Below are 17670 nucleotides of genomic sequence, written 5' to 3' on the forward strand. Positions count from 1 at the left end.
CGATATTTTGCTAATGGTGATTCGCTATTTTGATGCATCTAGTGTCACACATACATGATCCATCTATTATCTATAATATATCATTCGACAGTCTTTCCTCAAAGGGTGCACAAACTCTAAAGATTCACTTCTACCATTCCAAAGCGGAATCACCACAACCGCCCGACGAACATCCATTCCCATTGGTTTTAGTATTCGCTCCTTTCTCCAATTCACCCGATGGTTCAACAATTTCAATAGCAGTAGCTGCATTCCTACCGAATGCTTCTGCTGTGGCTTTCTTAACCATCCCTACGATCCCATAGTAAATTATCAGCAAAACCCAAATTCGATTTGCATCACGAACCAATCAGGTTCACTCACATTTGGATGAACCAATGACACTATCGAGATCTTCCTCAGGAGGTAGCTTGACTTCAACGAATTGCCCACTTTCATCAATCTTAGCTTGGAAAGTCAAGATTTTAAGTGATTCGTCATTCGTACAATCTCCATTATCCAAGTTGAAATTACGTTTGTGTAATCTATCCACAAATGTCCAACAATCAGCTGTCCCACCATGTATCGCAATTGTGAAATAAAAAAAGAAAAAAATCCGAAAGAGGTTTCCACTTACGGACAAGATACATATAAATTACCATTCTTATCATCTCCCACGATTCCGTGATCCAATACGAAAGCTCTCTTATGTGGACACATCTGTTGAGTAGCATAAAATCCCTTATGAGGTACGTGGAAGATCGCCAATTGGGTATCAGATCCATAACGGACTGCGACGCTCCTATAGTACCCCCACACCATCAGCTTCGCCTTACCCAACTTTCCAGCACTTAGCAGGGATACTGTATGAATCGTTGTACATCAATACATCACGTCGTACTCACGTTGTATTCCTATCATTGACTTGTAAATCTTCAATATTCGCCAACTTAACCCATTTCCACTCGTTCTCAGGGGTAAGTAAATGGGACGAATCGAATTTCTGAGAGGGGAAATCCCTTGGCCAATCTGCAGCTCTCTTTTGACCTCTTTCTTCAATAATATCAATAGCAGGTCTACGTTCGTCCTACATAATCGGAACAAGGTACAGCTCAGTACTGAGATCCGAATGGCCCGTGTCGGATACCGAAGTGTACTGTGGCACTCACCGTATTGACAAATTGCCTAAACCTCTTTCTAGTTTCCGGATCTTCAACAGCCTTCTTCCATTCATCTTCGTATGTACCTATGAGATTGTCCATCTCTGCGTCTAAATCTGCACATATACCCAATTCGTCTTCTAGGATGACTTTCCGAAGTTTCTGCAGTCACGCGGTTCGGTAAGACACTTTGATCGATATCTGGTCGGAAAGGACAACTTACCTCTATTCCGCCCTCTAACGATTCTAGCCATGGTGCGGTACGTACTAACCTATCAGCGGTTCTGATGTAGTACATCAACTGTCCCATCAAAAATTGATCGTCAGTATCATAGATCAATCCCACGAAAAGAGAGTGGACCTACTCACATATCGATCGATGATCCGAACCACTTTTGACGGTGGCACATCCTGAGCGAATAATTGAGCATGTCGAGGTTTCATACCTCCATTTCCTCCGACAAAGACTATATTGACAGTTTGCATTAGCTTCAAAATCAAGATTCATCAATGGTACATGCTGGTCGACTCACTATTCCACCCTTTATCAGTAGCTATCAATCCGAAATCTTTACTCTGCGCTTCCGCACATTCCCTCACACAGCCCGAAACGCCACCTTTGAACTTATGTGGACCTAAGAACACAGGATCAGCACTATGCTCAAAGCATTCCCAGCTAGAGACATGCACCTACTTCTGACACCTCTGTACCTATTCTCCAGATCAATTGCTAGGCCGACAGAGTCACCTACACCAAATCTACACCATGTGGTCCCTACACATGACTTGACGGTCCTCAGAGACTTTCCATAAGCATGACCTGATTCTAATCCTGCCGCGTGGAGTTTAGCCCAGATATCCGGTAAATCAGGCTTGGATGCTCCGAAAAGATCGATACGTTGGCCTGGATAATCATCAATACTGATATGTGATGGACAGGATTGGAGACAAAACAGTGATGTACTCACCACCGGTAATCTTCGTGTATAATCCATATTCACTTGCTATCTTACCTATAGCAACCAACTTATCTGGACTGATCTCTCCACCTGGTATACGAGGCACTACACTGAAAGTTCCATTTCTCTGTATATTCGCCAAAAATCTACACAATTCAATTCAATTGTAATAGCCCATTAGCTAACATCGTACTCATTTTGATCTTAATCTTGATGGGAGGTGGAAGTTCGACTAACCTATCATTGGTATCTTGGTTATGATGATGCTCGACTTTCATGACATGTTCGTTATATAAACTTGACAATATCGATGCCACGGCAGGTTTACAAATCTCACAACCTATCGTACCGGGCGTACCAACAGTTTCATTTATCGTAGCGAAATCTTTCAGTTTCTTGATTTTGATTATTTGGAATAAATCTTGTCGAGACATCTTAAAATGCGGACAAAGGCTAAACATGTACAGTCCCATCAGCGAAAGGGCAGTCATGGAGGCTACAGAATCGCCTCACGCTGTGGATACTTTATGACCTGATTTCTTCATTTCGGCTTTGAAGATGTTGGTCACCATTGGTACGCAACCTCCACAGCCTGAGCCAGCTTTGGTCTTGGTTTTGACCTGACTGAGATCTGTAAGACCTGACTTGACGCAAGATCCTATAGCCCCCTTTGTCACATTCTGGAAAAAGATGCTGAAATCAGCTTACGGTTATGAAAGAGTTCCTGAAAAAACGGACGACTCCACTTACATGGCATGAACAAACCACCGCATCATCATCCAAATCACCACCATCATCCTCGCCAGACTTCTTCGCACCCAGGATGAAATCGGAAGGTGGCACATCAAGCTTTTTCTGTATGTATGCCAACGTAGATCAGCTTTTGCAGGTTCCTAAGGGCTTGCCTAATGCTATATAACAAATGCACTAACCTTTTTCTTGGTGATTGCGACCAGCTTGGTAAAATCACCAACATCTCCAATCATCATACCACCCAAAAGATGTTGACCATCCTGCGTGAAGATATATTTCTTATATGTGGCCGAGAATGGATCATGGTAAGTTAGACATTGGATTGGACCGTCAGCAGCCAGTTTACGATGTTTGCTTGGCTTAGGTTGGGATATCGCCACTTCGCCATCTGCCACTGGATCACCCTTGGGTTTGGGTTTTTGGTTCGCTCGGATATCCGCGAAGTAATCTCCAAAGGAAGCTACGTCTACTCCCATGAGCTTCAGACGGGTTGATAGGTCTGGTGGGTTCATCGATCGAGGGACGTGTGCAGCAGTTCCTTCCGTCTGGGTCTATCTCACAAAATCATACTTTCGTTAGATCTGAACCATCATTAAACGGCAGTTCATGAAACTGACCAAGTTGAACGCCAGAATATCTGCCATTTCCACACCAGGAGCAATCAATCCATAAAAGTTACCTCTCCAACTCGCACATTCTCCAATTGCATAAACACCTTTAGCACTAGTCTGAAGGTCGTCCCCTACTTTGATACCACCTTTAGGCTCCACTTCGATCCCACTATCTCTAGCCAGATCATCTCGCGGTTGGATTCCAATAGCGAAAATGACCATATCCGATTCGACTTTCTCGCCTTTGATATCGAAACCTTCGAATAGTTCATGTCTCTCGTCAGTGGTACGAGTAACTATCGAAGATGGTTCGCAACGCGTCTTCACTTCTACACCCATGTTTTCAATCTTTTTCAGCACCAGCTCTCCAGCGGAGGGATCGAGCTGTCGATTTAATGGGTAATCTTGTCGAATGAGGATTGAGACCTCGGGTACTTTCATGTCGTACACTGCTTTGGCAGCTTCCAAACCTAAAAGCTACTTAAATTGTCAGTCATACAAATGACGTTGAGTGAGTCTTATCGTACTCACCCCACCCCCAACGACTGAAGCGCGTTTCACCTCTGGTCGTTCGCCGTATTTGATGATTGCCTCGAGATCTGCGATACTTCGATAAACAAAAACACCTTTGACGCTCTTCGCTCTTTCAGGAGTCATGTATGGAGGTAAACTAGCGACAGAGCCGGTTGCCAGGACTAGTATATCGTATCTATACATCATATCAGCTCGTGCACAAAAAGCTCAGTGAAATTCCATCGAGTGGGACCTACTTGAAAGCTTTTGATTTCGAAGTCTTGACTATTTTGTTCTCCGAGTCGATATGGATCACCTAACATACCCGATACATGATTCAACAACCATCAGAGATAAGCGTCTAGAACACTTCCTCACCTGTTCATCGATGTGAAACGCGAAATGCTCTGGATTCTGCTTTGCATACCATGATACGTCGTTCAGATATAGGTCCTCGACATTTCGATGTTGAAAGTATTCTTCAGAGGTAATCGGTTCATCAGTGTTTTCCTCACCAACTGCTCCCCCCAAGGATAACAGACTTACCGGTCAATCCCACTCTGTTATAGGCTACAACAGGTTCTTCACCACAAGTCCTGATGAAATACTTTCCAGCGACATCTAGAGTAAGCATCTTTTCAATGAAAGCTGTATCTCGTCAGAGTAAGCTCCAGCAGCTTTCAAGTGGAGGACCATGGAGCTCACCGATTCCAACCATCCCCAAACCAACCACCATCACCTGTATCCTATCCTCCGGTGCTCTGGACGAGCTAGAGTCACCACTGATAGGTTTCATGTTTGGTCGATTCTGTGTGTGGTGAATGTGGATATCGATCGAAGAGATATTACAGTAGAAGGGGCCTTCAGTTTCAGCTGCTCTCCACACTACAGACTCAAACCTATCAGTAGAATCGAGCTACCTGCGACTTCTGGAGAAGTCATGCAAACACCCGTGACAAGTCTTGGCAATTCCAGTAACTGCCCTGGCCAATCACAGCGATAGTGATGAAAACTTTATACCCTCAATCCCTTATCAGTCTCCAATCGGCACAGTCTCCGGCAGCTCATAATAAATTCATCAAGGTTCCGTCGAAGAATGGTCATTTTTGAGTGAACTTTGTTGCAGTCGTCCCACCTCTGTCGGAGCTTCCTTATCTTTTATCCTTCTGAGCCAATCACGAAGTCGCCAGGAGTAAGGTTGATCACGCACGGACGTGACAGGATCTGGGACCGAACCTTGGTCTCCATCGAGGCACATAATGACGACAAAAGGGACGAAAAATAAGGCTTCGGCACGCTTCGGCATTGTCAAAGAGTACTAGAATGGTGATGTTTGAGATAAGAATTTTCCCTTATCTTTGATTTTTAGGAAAGCCCATACGATCGCTTCGTTTAGCTCCAACTGGTTAATGCCACTTAAGAAATTATAACGTCATTTTCAGGATTCAACAACTAAAAAGTGATCCCAGTGTATGACTGTGGTAAGTTCCACTCAATCGTTATCTCTTACTCGAGTCCCGTTACAAAGCGGTAACCCAGAGAATATTGCAACGAGAAGGCGGGTAGGAAATTGAAGGACCCCAAGGTACACCGAGATGACACCACTGGGGCAAGTTCATCGATCGAAATGCAACTGTGGTACCAGATCTGTTTGCGCTAGTGGCTGATTTTTTCAGACACCGACGAAAATCCTTATCTCTCGAACGTATGATTGGTCCAAAGCTGTAGCCTACCGAAAATCTATCTCGAATCCATACTCACTCTGCTGTGACTACAACAATCGAAGCATACTCATATAGTCCGAGCAATCGTCATATAATACTCCCCAGTCTCGAATCTCCAAGTCCAACTCTTTATTGCACGAACAGCGGCCCAAAATGGACACATTGACGCCAGCAGAAGTTACAGCTGGTAGGTCAATTTGATGAAGACAGCTATTCTGGGCTGACTTGCTACAAAATAGTTATGCTCACCATCGGTGAGAAGAAAGCTTCTCAAAAATACTATATAACCTTTTTCAAAGCTTGGATGGCAGCATGGATGGCAAGTGTAAACACCTGAACAACCGAATGACCATCACTGACGGTTGAATGCAGCTCAACTTCGGAGCGATGTCGGTACAGATCTTCCAAGGTGGTGCAGGAACACTACGAACCGATTATCCGTCAATCATCAATCTGGTAGCAGCACTGATTTTCCCTATTGGTCTGGTCAGTCTAAAACTCTTCTTCTTGAAGTCTTGTCAAAGCTGATGTCTGTCCTGCAATAGATCATGCTTGTTCTAACAGGACAAGAGCTGTGTACAGCCAATTTTAGTGAGTAATTTCCAGAGGAGAGAGATGCATCCTGTCTGTGGACTGATCAGCCGCAAAGTGATCTTCATCATGACGTCTATCAAGAAACGTACCAAGCTCTGGGAACTCCCCGTGAATTGGCTGATAGTGTTCTTCGGGAACATGGCCGGGGCTCTAACCTATGTGGCTTTCCTAGGTAAGTCAGTGCCCTCGGATGGTGTTATGTATCCTAGGCTCAATGAGATTCGGGTGCAGCACACTACTCCAAATTGTATAGCACGGACGCATTAGTCAAGTACTCAGCTGGAGTCGCAGTGACCAAAACAGCCGAAGGCTGGGGTCCGTGTGTACTACGAGGAATAGGCTGTAATTTCCTAGTCTGTCTTGCCGTATGGCTAGGAGCTGGTGCCAGAGAGACCATATCGAAGATATTCGCTCTGCATTTCCCAGCTTTCGCTTTTGTTTTCTTGGGCTTCGAGCACGTTATCGTGTGAGTGAATCATGACCGACTAGCACCAATAGGTTTATACGATCATAGCGCTAATTGAGATTTTGACCTTGTCAGAAACATGTACTATATCCCCATCGGAATGCTCAATGGAGCAAATGTATCAGTCGGGAGATACGTGGGTCGATCGATGATCCCATCTTTGATCGGAAACAGTAGGTAAACTTTGCAACCCCTTCGGAAGCGAGCGGCTAATTCTTCATATCACAGTTATCGGTGGAGCGTTATGTGAGTATATGAAATCATTCATCTTAAATAGGACACTAGTTGACGACAAACTTCTTGACCCCAGTGGGAGTGCCTATGGTACTATTCTACACACCGCCCGAACTTCCCTTCTTCCACCGAAAGAGAGCAAATTCAGTTGTGGTCCGGGACGATGTGGATGTCGGTGGGGGCACAATCGGCGATAACCTACACGTGGAGCCCGTCGATAAGTCCACCCACAATGGGCACAAAAAGCAATAAGCAGATTGTCATCGAGTGAGCGAGGGGTCATGCTCCAAATCGTTTAGAGCCCTTCTCGCTTCACGATACAGCTCTGATCTCAGTATAAATTTAACAACAAAGCATACACATGGTACAAAAAAAAATATTTTACATATGTATTTAGTGTACAACCTATTGACCAAAATCAAAAAACGGTATATTACTGCTAGTATCGTGGTTCGAATGATCGATTTGGTCCCAATTGAAATTAGCGTCTGGTAACAAGCTCTGCAAGTTCCAATCTGGGATGAAAGGTATAGCGTTGGTGGATGAGAGCAGTTGAGTCAAATCATCGAATCTCGGTTCTTGGGCGATGAACTGTTGTTCATTCGGCTGGTGCGTCTGTAGGATAGTGTTTTCATTATTGAACTGTATCGCTCCGTCCATATTCATGACAATTCCTTGCTGTTGATTGATCATCTCCGGGATTTGTTGTCCTTGAGAGGCATCTGATTCATCCGAAGATATTGGAGGACAGCCAACCTGTTTCTTGGTAAAGAGTAGCTTGATGCCTCTCGAGAGCTGTCTGGCCATGGCGTCGACTGCAGTCATACTATTCTCCCGGTCAGTATGATGCCGTACAGCAGCTTGTTTTTCAAGCTCCGATATCAGTTCTTGTACTGTTGCCAATCGAAATACAGACCGATCTGACAAGTAAATAGGATCACACCGATTGATTGACTGCAGTGTATATATTGCACAGAATGCTACCATGCTTGTGCTAGGCGAAGTCACATTCAAGGATCAGTTTGAAAGAACGCTTGACATAGCTGATAACTCACTCGAAGGTGGCAGAATTCACAATCCCCGTCCACGACGTATAGCTATGTATTGAAGCGCAGACCACTTCAAAAGCCAGGTCCTCACATGTTTTGCTAGCCTCTACATCATTGTTTTCATCATCATGGTCCTTTTTGAGCAACGTCAGAGCGAGGACGAATGTCGAAAACATCGCAATAATACCGTATTCGGGAGTGCCTATATGGATAGTTGATACATCAAAGAATTAGACCCGAAGCAGCTCGAAGGATCCATACCTACTGGTTATTTCTAATGCCCATTTGGCACGCCAATCTGCTATTGCTCGTTCAATCAGCCTCATGTCTGCTTGGAAATCTGCGAGACTGTGTGCAGCTAGTTTATGATGCACTCCAGTCTGGAGATCGTCAGCATGGATTACCAAAATTTTCACTCACGATGGTTTTCCGGAGAGATACAGAAGCGCAAATAGGACCATCATACCGACTTGCACCCTGACAAACAATCAGCGATATTCACAGCAAGACATCAGATACTCACCTCATGCTTGCCCCATTGATTGAGATTTGATGGAGACGATACCGTAGATTCTGGGAAAATTGGATAACGTCCTGCTACCATTGCCATATTCTGGGCAGGAGATCAGGAGTAGCTTAAATTCCATTTTAGACCACACTTACCCGATCATGTATATACAGTAGCAAGCAGACCCTGTGAGCGTTTCTGACCAAGAGATCGTGGATTCCTGAAGAATAGATAGGATCGGACTGTACACAGTAAGGTAAAGGGGAGTCCATTCTCAATTCTACCGCTAGAGCAGTCGCGTATGAAACGTACGCCCAGGTCTTGTCTTGACTGAGAGTATTTTTTATTTCGCTCCAGCTTGCTAAAAGCAGCAGTCCTTGAACGATTTCGATTGATTTGAGATTGTTATCCCGAATGTGCGACAACATTCGATTGGCGTGGTATATTAATTGGGAATGAAGTAAGCTCGATGCACAAAGTGAAGTGAAGGTGGAAGCCATTGCGAGTATTACAGCGAGTAGGAATGAGCTCCGCGATCTGATGAAGGGAAGTGAATGTAATTGAGGATCAAAATACATTGATCCATTTGTCAAGTACTTCATGAAGCTGAAATTGGATCAGCAACAAGCGGAGGTGGGATCGAATGTTGCTCACGCGTCAAAAAGCCTTTGAGACTCCTGCAAAGAGATCACCTGTAGGGATATCACATCGTGCTCTGGAGCGGCATCGGGTCGCGCCATCTATTTGTTAGGCATGAGTGAGCCAGGAAAGCGAACAGTCTGAAAGTTCAGTAACTTACATCGGTCCTACCCCAGAAGGACGATGGCTCATCCGCCCCTAAGGACAACTCTTGCCTGTTGGATGACAACAGATCATCAATCCTTTTCGCTATATCGCCCCTCCCCGTAATACCATGCGTTTTACCAGTCCAGACCGAAAACTGGTCCAATATACTACTACTGTCACGAGTGTACGTTACTGGATGTGTGGGGGTCATAGTGGTTTCGGATCTTTACAAGCCACTTGGCGCATTAGTCTTCATCCACACGAGAACTTGCAAAGTGACAGAATACAGCATACTCACTCTGGTGTGCTGTGTCTCCTGACCGCTTCCGACGCCAGTACCTGCAGAGGATTTGGTAGACGATCGTGATCACTCGGTGCGTTTGTCTCCCTACTATGGTAATATGATCCCATCTCTTTCCCTTGCGCTTCTCTCGTTTTCCTATTCTTGACCCCCGGCTGTCGACCCACCTTACGCTTCTTCGTTATGCATTGTTGAGCACCATCTGCTCTGCATCTTTGGCAGATCTCATCATGATCTTGACCACGGGACGGGCGCTCACATCTAGTTCGAAGCACCCTTCAATATGCGGAACAGAACATGCTAGATCGTGAATGCTAGCAAAGGATTGAACTTACTTCATCCGTATCTTCCGACATCTATCACAAGCTGTCGTGTAGACCATCTCTCAATTTTCCACTCTCCCAATTGGTAATCCAACTGCGCCCCACACCTAATCTGCTACACCTGCTGTGAGCAATCCTTCCGGAGTTTTGAAGGATATTCAATGATTGGATGCTGAAGTAACTGATCTGGACAGGCTTGGTGAATGGCTGGATATGGTGATCGGGATGTGGAATCTCAATGTTGAATCTAGTCGTTCATGATCAGGAAGATCTGATAGTGCATGGAGTCCAAATGAACGCATTTGCACCCAAACAATTGGTCTATCAAGTGATCATGACTCCGGATTACGTAAACGAGTCTGATTTTCTGAACTGCTCTGTCAACGTCCAGCGTGATATGCGATGTACTGGGGGAAGATAATCAGAAGGAGCGGAATGCTAACTCAGCCCTCGACTCTGCATGCTCTTAACAAGGACAGCGAAGACGTTGCTATTGGGCAAACGGAATTGTGAAAGCCCTTGATTGGAGCGTGTACAGGACGGAACCGAGACTGTGAGCATATTTGAGTCGACGTCTCGAATTCCACGTTGTGTATACATGAAAATAAGGAGAGGGGTATACGTCTCACTACAAAACACCTATACGGTACAAATCTTACAAGGCATTCTTAATCGCACGCGCCCCATGACCGAACTGACCGAGTCCATAATCGAGCTGGAGGAATTCATGTGGACTTTGGTGATCTTCCACATAACCAGCGCGTCCGACAGCTTTGTCTAGAATTGGAAAATGTTTAGTCAGCTCGATTGCTGTCGTTATTGGTAGAATACTCGCAACTTACGGTAACCGGACAGCTTCAGGATATCCTCTGGCAATCTCCTGGCGTTCTCAATAGGAGTGGATAGGATTTCCTCCTGATCTTGTCTGTAATAATCACGTTGAGCGAAAACAGCGAAGAGGGTTCTCAAGGCGTCTTCATCAGTAAGTTCGCAGATGTTCTCGCCTGCGGCATGGTAGGTTGATCCCAAGCAAAACAAGGCTGATCCAGGCTCCATTTCGGCGTAGGTGCATTCTGATTGTTTAGGTGCTCGGTCAGGACCCCATAAGTGAGAGCCAGGGATGACGGCAGTAGCGCCGTTCTTGTAAGTGCATTTAGAGCCGGCAATCAGACATCCGACCATAGGGGTGAACAACGGGTTGGATGGATCGGGTCGAACCATGTATGCTATTTGATCCTGTCAACCGTCGTCAGTCATGTACGCATGCACTTCTAGAGAGATTGAATTAACTCGGTGTAATGGTTGGGGTTTGGCTCCTGGGACTAATCGAAGAGCAGCAGTAGAAGCAAGCATGTAACCTGATTTTTGAGGGAGAAGTTTTTCCCCGGTGTAAGAGTAATACTCGTCACTAGAGTCCAGAATCATCATCAGCCACAAAGTCGTGAGCGAACAAGATTTGTGATGACTCACCTCAGGAAACGACTCATGATACCTTGCCATACATCAAGTCTCATAATCTTGGTCAATTGGTCTGGAATTTTCGAAAGTAAAGCGTAAACTCTTTTTGAGCCTTTTGGGAAGAAATCTGCACCGAGCTCATCATGAGTCGCCTTGGAGGTATACGTTTCACGGGTCTTAAAGTGAGGTTCGATGGCTGACATGCATTCCGCTAAGAGTTCTGGTGAAAGCATGTTCTTGACGATAATTCCGCCATCTCGCTTGATGATCTCGTAGATCTTTTCGAGGGGCTCAGAGGCATCGATGGTGACGAGTGAGGGAGGCATTGGGACGGTCATTTGGATTGTGAGACTGAAATGAGCCGTAATGGCGTGAACGCAGCAATGGACTTGTAATTTGACGAGGTTAAAAGGTGCCGTTATTTGTTTTGCACTGTGTTCTCAAATATATCTTGGGGCATGGCAGATGACATATAAAATTCTACCCTCCTATCACGGTAAATCTGAACTCCACGTCGCCGCGGCTATACTCGCCAGCAGGTCTTGTCCGAAAGGATGGAAATACGACTCCGGGGTTTACAATCCTATAGGATAGGAGCTCAGATCATATCGCATGTGAGTATGCCGATTTGTTCATCGGCCATTTCGGTCCAAAGATGTATCCTGTGTAAGTGTGAGTGCCTGTATGTCACACATGAGCTCCAAGACATCTCACCATCAATCGAGAAGTCCCATCTAATGACGAATGATGGTAGTCCATGCAGTCCGTTGTGCACCAATACGAAGAGGCAGAGAGAGACTTCCATCATTTAAGCGGTATTGCCGTGTCGTGATCGGGGCCGGACCCCATTTTACCAGGATCTTGACTCCTTTTATTACTGCATATGGAAGATTTCAACTTTACTTGATAACATATTGAGAATGTTGAGCTCCTTTCCGACTCAACGGTGTTGGTCTCGTTCATGCTCCCAAACATCCCTCATCACTCTGTTCTTCTCCGTGTAGCCATGGAGATAGGCTTATCATCTGATACGTTCACGGTGCATGACCGGCCCTAGTCTGATCCTCATCTCATAGCGTAGCTTCATGTCTTTGGATACTTTCGATCCGAACAACAACTGTCATGCTACACTCCGGTGACAGCTTTCCCTTAAAGATTTCAGCGCAGACAACTCCCTAGACTCCTTCACCTATGTAAGGAGACCATATGTGATTGTCACGGAATTTAAAATCAACGTGTCCCCGGATTTCGTTTGGGTGGACCCCGCTCTGATATAGACTCCAAATCAGATATAGCCAATATCAGAGATAAAGCAAGGTAAAGGCTGAGTATAACTCGATATCGACTTATCATTCAGAGCCATCCTGGTCGATCTACACTATATATATTCAAGACCAGCGGGTTAAATCGCAAAGAGGATCCTCTTCGCTTTCAAGCAATCATACGACACAACCCGATTTACCTGAGTCAAACGATGGAACATCTCAAGATGCAAGAAGACGATAAATCGGAAGCTTACATTGTCACACAGATAGTGCCCCTCAGCGATATCCCAGCGGGATCTTCCAGTAGTTACGATGGCGATGCCCTACAAGCGAAGATCTTACATCAAGTTAATCATAGGAGGTTGAATTCTAGGCAAATCCAGCTTTCAGCGATCGCCGGTTCGGTACGTATTGACGTTTAAATTCATGTTCATGACATGGTACGTCAATTGACACATGGTTTCACTTGTCTCTGGTTTGATTTGGTCAGATTGGTGCTGCTCTCTTCGTTGCAATTGGGTCGGGGGTTCTCTCTGGACCTCTCGCTCTGTTGATCGGTACGTCGCACGATACACCCCTCAAATATGTAGTTACGTCTTGCGCTGATTGGGTTGTTATACAAAACCACATTCTCAGCGTTTATCTTTTGGAGCTCTGTCGTGTACTCTATCGGTCAATGTCGTGAGTAACAAATTGGCGTATGGCGAATCTCAATGCTTATCTGACTTGCATCTGTATGTATAGAGATGGAGATTGTCAGTCTGTTGCCCTTGGACGGATCGTTCATCCGTCTGGCTACGCGAATGGTGGACCCTGCACTGGGTGTGGCCGTCGGTTGGAACCATTTCGTACGTATATCTACCATCTCAAGCCCCTAGAACTCGGGCTGACGTCAAACAATCAGTTTGCTCAAACATCTTACATCATATTCGAAGCTACGATCCTCAACACTCTTGTCGAGTATTGGGGATACACTGCCAGTCCCGCCATTTTAATCACCGTGTCGCTTCTATTCTATCTGGCTATCAATGTATACCGAGCCGATCTTTTCGGTGAGGTCGAATGTAAGTCTGGCAACCTTCTTCTTGGTGGAGATCCCAATCACACAACAAGGCTGACCTAACGTGATATTCAGTTTGGCTTGCTCTCGGTAAAGTTTTATTGGCTTCTGGCTTGACGCTATTCACCTTCATCGCTATGTTAGGCGGAAACCCACTTCACGAGTAAGTGCCTGCCTGTCGAGCCTTTCCTTGCAATATAGCTGAACTACCGTCTTAGCCGTTTCGGTTTCCGATATTGGAAGGATCCTGGTCCGTGGGCCGGTGCGACGGCCTCCGGTCGATTGGAATTCTTCATCAATGCTGTCAACGTAGCTGGCTTTTGCACCTGAGGACCCGAATATCTTTCCATGATTGCTGGAGAAGCTAAAGATCCAAGAAAGATCATTCCACGAGCTTTCAAAACCTTGATGACTCGTTTGGTCATCTTTTTCATTGGTGGTTGTTTGTGTGTCGGCATTCTTGTACCTTACAACCATGATACGTTCGTAAATCACTTGTTCCTCCTAGAGAAAAAGACACTGAAGAGGTATTTGGATCAATAGTCTTACTACTGGTAGCGCCAAGACCTACGCTGGCAGATCGCCCTAGTATGTTCACCTGTCATTATAAACAGAATCAGGTATAATGACTGACTGCGCGTGCTCTTATTCACAGCGTAATTGCTATGAGCCGACTTGAAATTCCCGTCTTACCTTTGATTGTGAATGCGGCGCTCATCACCGCAGTTATTTCCGCGGGGAACGCGTACACCTTTAATGCTTCTCGGTCTTTGCATGCTCTCGCTCTCGAAAAGAAAGCCCCTAGCATTTTCACCAGGGTCAACAGGAAGTGGGTCATTATCCCATCTTCTTGTCATTTCGCTGCACCGTATCTCCTATTGGTTGCTTGCTGATAACACTGTGGAAATTTCAGGGGTGTACCATACACATCAGTCATCCTCGTGATGTTACTATCCTGTCTGGCTTATCTCGCTCTTGGCTCAAGTCCCGCAAAGGTACTTAACTGGATTCTGAATTTCTGTACAGCCGCAACGATGTTCAACTGGTCTGTCATGGCATTTACCTGGGTACGATTCAATCGAGCGATGAGGAAACAAGGCATCGACAGAAAAGAATACTTACCTGTCTCATCGAAGCTTCAACCTTACGCTGGGTATTGGGCTTTGTTCTGGGCACCCTTGTTCTTGTTCATACAAGGTTACTCAGTGTTCTTAAAGGGTAATTGGGATGTCGCTACGTTTGTTTTCAATTACGGTATTGTAAGTCCTCCTTTGCGTTAATGTCAGAGATAGCAGACTGATTATTGATTTTCCCTGGATTCGCGCAGATCGCTTTGGCCGGTGGTATAGGACTAGGATTCAAGATTTTTGCTCGCACTCCATTCCACAGATCTAAAGACGTCGATCTCGTATCGGATTTGGAATTCTTCGATGCTCTCACAAATTATTACCAACAGGTCAAAGATGATAACCCACCAACCTCAGTCAAAGACAAGATTTTGGCGAAGATATTCTGATCAAAGTATGCATCGCGTACTTTTGACCCAGATCTTAGTCATATCCTTGCTCACACGAGCTTGCATTGATGGTCAGTCCAGACCTCGAATGTTAGGGGTGGTACTCTTCTCGTTGTTTTACAGTATACGCGTCACTGTTTTGTTCCGTAAATTATGCGCCATGAATAGATTGCACATCGGAGAGATACCAAAAGCTGGCCAATTTCCGCATACCTCCGCTTAATCGAAGGCAATTCGCATCGCGATATCATTCTGTACTACCGTTCGGTACGACTATATGACGACCAGCTGCTTGCATGCTATGCTGACAATTCAGAAAGTTGATCGGATGCAAATGGCCCAATATGACTCGGATAAGCTTTATTCACCTGAGAGGGGAAATGCAGCCACTTTTGTGCCTAACAGCGGATTCGAAACTTTCTGAGCCTATGAGCAATCCGAAGACATGCTTTCAAACTACTGTAGTATCACATGACTTATATCTTGTGGCATTTACTTCTCGTCTGCAACTTTCTACATTCGCATGTATATATCCATTCCCTCGCCCCATCCAAATCAGGATTGACGGTATGTCACCGAACCTCGACCTGTCTTTAGTGACAGCTACGATACTGCTCAACATAACTACAATCCTCATCCTCGCTATCGAAACTCATAATTGGAATAGTTCAGAGGTAGTCGACGGGCTCATCTTACAGATATTCAGTCTTATATGTGTTGGTGATACCACGATGGTCAATCCTATTCCGAGAAAACAAGGTGATCGTCAGCAAAATTTTTATGGAAACCAAACTTAGGTGAATCATCACAGAGTTTCATTCGCTGACGCTGTGGAAACTGATTATTGTACTAGTCCATATGGTTTACGTTCTCTTAAGGCCTTAAAAAATCGTCGACGAGCACCGTGTGAAACATGAAATGTACCGTAAATTTCGTTAACGAGTCCGGGTAGTTGTGAACGGATCATAACGAAGCTCTAACAAGCTGAAACTGACAGCTTTGGAAGAGGATCCCTCTCTTGGCTCAACCTTGGACGTTTGGGTTGTACTATATCATTGTCGGTTTAGCTGTCAAGCAAATCCCAAATTGGGTCAATTACGAATGCGCCTTTGCTGGTTTCGTAGGAGCGATTCTTTCGGTCTTTCAAGGTAGACAAAACGTTTACGATGCATATTATCAGTACCATAAAGAACAAGGCAATGTATGGCTCCTGAATGAACTCCCTTTCGGTAGTTTCTACGCCGAGCAACATCGCAGTGAAGCTGCCAACTCTACCGGATACGACCAAATCAATACCAAATCAATAACATCACAAGAGAGACAACTGCGGTTCATATTGCGTGTACTATGCGAACGAAGGTGAACAATACTACAGTTCAAGCCGAAACCAAAATTGCGATGCTCCCGATGCGATCTACCATGGAGAAGACTTCTACGGTAATGCCGATCAATTCGTTGAAATTGATGATGATTTCGGAGGTAAATACGCAAGCTCGAATGGTCTCGCTGAAGCTGCCGGGTATCTGTCAAATGATGCTGGTGGGTCAGGCTGATGGGATACTTGCGTATGTTTCCAAACTTCGAACACTTGGGCATCGACCGGTTTGATACAAATGACATGGAATAACGGGGTTATGATGGTTATGGCCAGTGCTGGCAACCTAACTGCGGCGCTGGATAAGAATTAGTTCACGAGATGAGATCATCGACCGACTATGCTATTGCTATATATACTGTTCTCTTTCCCTTTTCTGGATCATATGTCTTCTGTTTCGTCAATTCCAATGCCTCAATCTTGAATACTTTTCTTTTATATAACCATAGTCTGCTTGTCTCTGTTTTAACATACATATCATACTGTCGGAACGCGAAGAAGATAGAGCGCACCTCTTAACTCCACAATCGCTCTCCCGCATGTGACCAAGACTGTGGTACCTCGCACTAACTTTTTCAAAATAGGCTCGATCCTTTCTTTCGGCCTTGTCCGGTTATACAGTAGGTGCAATGGAGCGATTTTACCTGGGGCGAATGATTTACGTAAAAGGATCTGAATGCAGCTAAAACGAGTGTTGACCCTGAATGAGCTGAAGTGTCAGTGTGTGGCAAGTGATATAGGAGTATGACAATCGAAAAAGTGGGAGAGAGTGACAACCAAGAAGAGCGAAAGAGTGAATCCAATTAACGATGAAGTACGAACACACGCTAAAATAGTAATACTACTCATCACACCACTCACCATTCACCACCACCCATCACCTGTACAAGCGATCAATCAATCACCATCCAGGATCTTACTGCGTAGTTGTCGTGATCGATCTATACATACAGCTTGGGCATAGCGGATCACTATCACCAGGTGGTGACCGTATGTGTATAGTAAGTGGTACAAGTGTGTATAATTGATTCCGCAG

The 17670-nt window shown here is 45.1% G+C and overlaps 6 protein-coding genes across 6 annotated transcripts; 3 read left to right on the forward strand and 3 right to left on the reverse strand.

Annotated features, from left to right (window-relative positions):
• Positions 1-130: 130 nt before the first annotated feature.
• I203_101626 (nitrite reductase [NAD(P)H], large subunit) lies at positions 131-4771 on the reverse strand (the record flags this gene model as incomplete). Its single annotated transcript, XM_019148948.1, has 20 exons — positions 131-291; positions 364-524; positions 617-781; positions 885-1066; positions 1149-1301; positions 1363-1440; positions 1509-1606; positions 1673-1774; positions 1834-2043; positions 2108-2244; positions 2336-2551; positions 2612-2778; positions 2849-2953; positions 3031-3402; positions 3469-3939; positions 3994-4171; positions 4233-4291; positions 4354-4454; positions 4522-4623; positions 4681-4771. The coding sequence occupies 20 exons, from the start codon at positions 4769-4771 to the stop codon at positions 131-133; spliced, it is 3309 nt and encodes a 1102-aa protein (XP_019001967.1).
• A 1081-nt stretch (positions 4772-5852) lies between these two features.
• Positions 5853-7245, forward strand: I203_101627 (uncharacterized protein; the record flags this gene model as incomplete). Its single annotated transcript, XM_019148949.1, has 9 exons — positions 5853-5886; positions 5939-6024; positions 6072-6185; positions 6245-6290; positions 6349-6465; positions 6525-6759; positions 6835-6932; positions 6988-7005; positions 7070-7245. The coding sequence occupies 9 exons, from the start codon at positions 5853-5855 to the stop codon at positions 7243-7245; spliced, it is 924 nt and encodes a 307-aa protein (XP_019001968.1).
• Positions 7246-7398: 153 nt separating this feature from the next.
• I203_101628 (uncharacterized protein) lies at positions 7399-10019 on the reverse strand (the record flags this gene model as incomplete). The annotated part of the gene is made up of 10 exons (XM_065516920.1): positions 7399-7987; positions 8049-8244; positions 8308-8415; positions 8459-8519; positions 8566-8655; positions 8706-9156; positions 9205-9290; positions 9350-9560; positions 9635-9898; positions 9973-10019. The coding sequence occupies 10 exons, from the start codon at positions 10017-10019 to the stop codon at positions 7399-7401; spliced, it is 2103 nt and encodes a 700-aa protein (XP_065373738.1).
• A 596-nt stretch (positions 10020-10615) lies between these two features.
• I203_101629 (uncharacterized protein) lies at positions 10616-11756 on the reverse strand (the record flags this gene model as incomplete). The annotated part of the gene is made up of 4 exons (XM_019148951.1): positions 10616-10737; positions 10803-11196; positions 11251-11368; positions 11431-11756. 4 exons carry the CDS (start codon positions 11754-11756, stop codon positions 10616-10618), a joined length of 960 nt encoding a protein of 319 aa, XP_019001970.1.
• A 1151-nt stretch (positions 11757-12907) lies between these two features.
• Positions 12908-15259, forward strand: I203_101630 (uncharacterized protein; the record flags this gene model as incomplete). The annotated part of the gene is made up of 12 exons (XM_065516921.1): positions 12908-13087; positions 13174-13240; positions 13320-13364; positions 13428-13531; positions 13588-13747; positions 13819-13906; positions 13962-14052; positions 14125-14225; positions 14287-14331; positions 14399-14572; positions 14657-15002; positions 15071-15259. The coding sequence occupies 12 exons, from the start codon at positions 12908-12910 to the stop codon at positions 15257-15259; spliced, it is 1590 nt and encodes a 529-aa protein (XP_065373739.1).
• Positions 15260-15828: 569 nt separating this feature from the next.
• I203_101631 (uncharacterized protein) lies at positions 15829-16812 on the forward strand (the record flags this gene model as incomplete). Its single annotated transcript, XM_065516922.1, has 3 exons — positions 15829-15993; positions 16257-16588; positions 16635-16812. 3 exons carry the CDS (start codon positions 15829-15831, stop codon positions 16810-16812), a joined length of 675 nt encoding a protein of 224 aa, XP_065373740.1.
• Between the last annotated feature and the right edge of the window lie 858 nt (positions 16813-17670).

Source organism: Kwoniella mangroviensis, assembly GCF_000507465.2.
Source record: "Kwoniella mangroviensis CBS 8507 chromosome 1 map unlocalized Ctg01, whole genome shotgun sequence".
NCBI lineage: Eukaryota > Fungi > Basidiomycota > Tremellomycetes > Tremellales > Cryptococcaceae > Kwoniella > Kwoniella mangrovensis.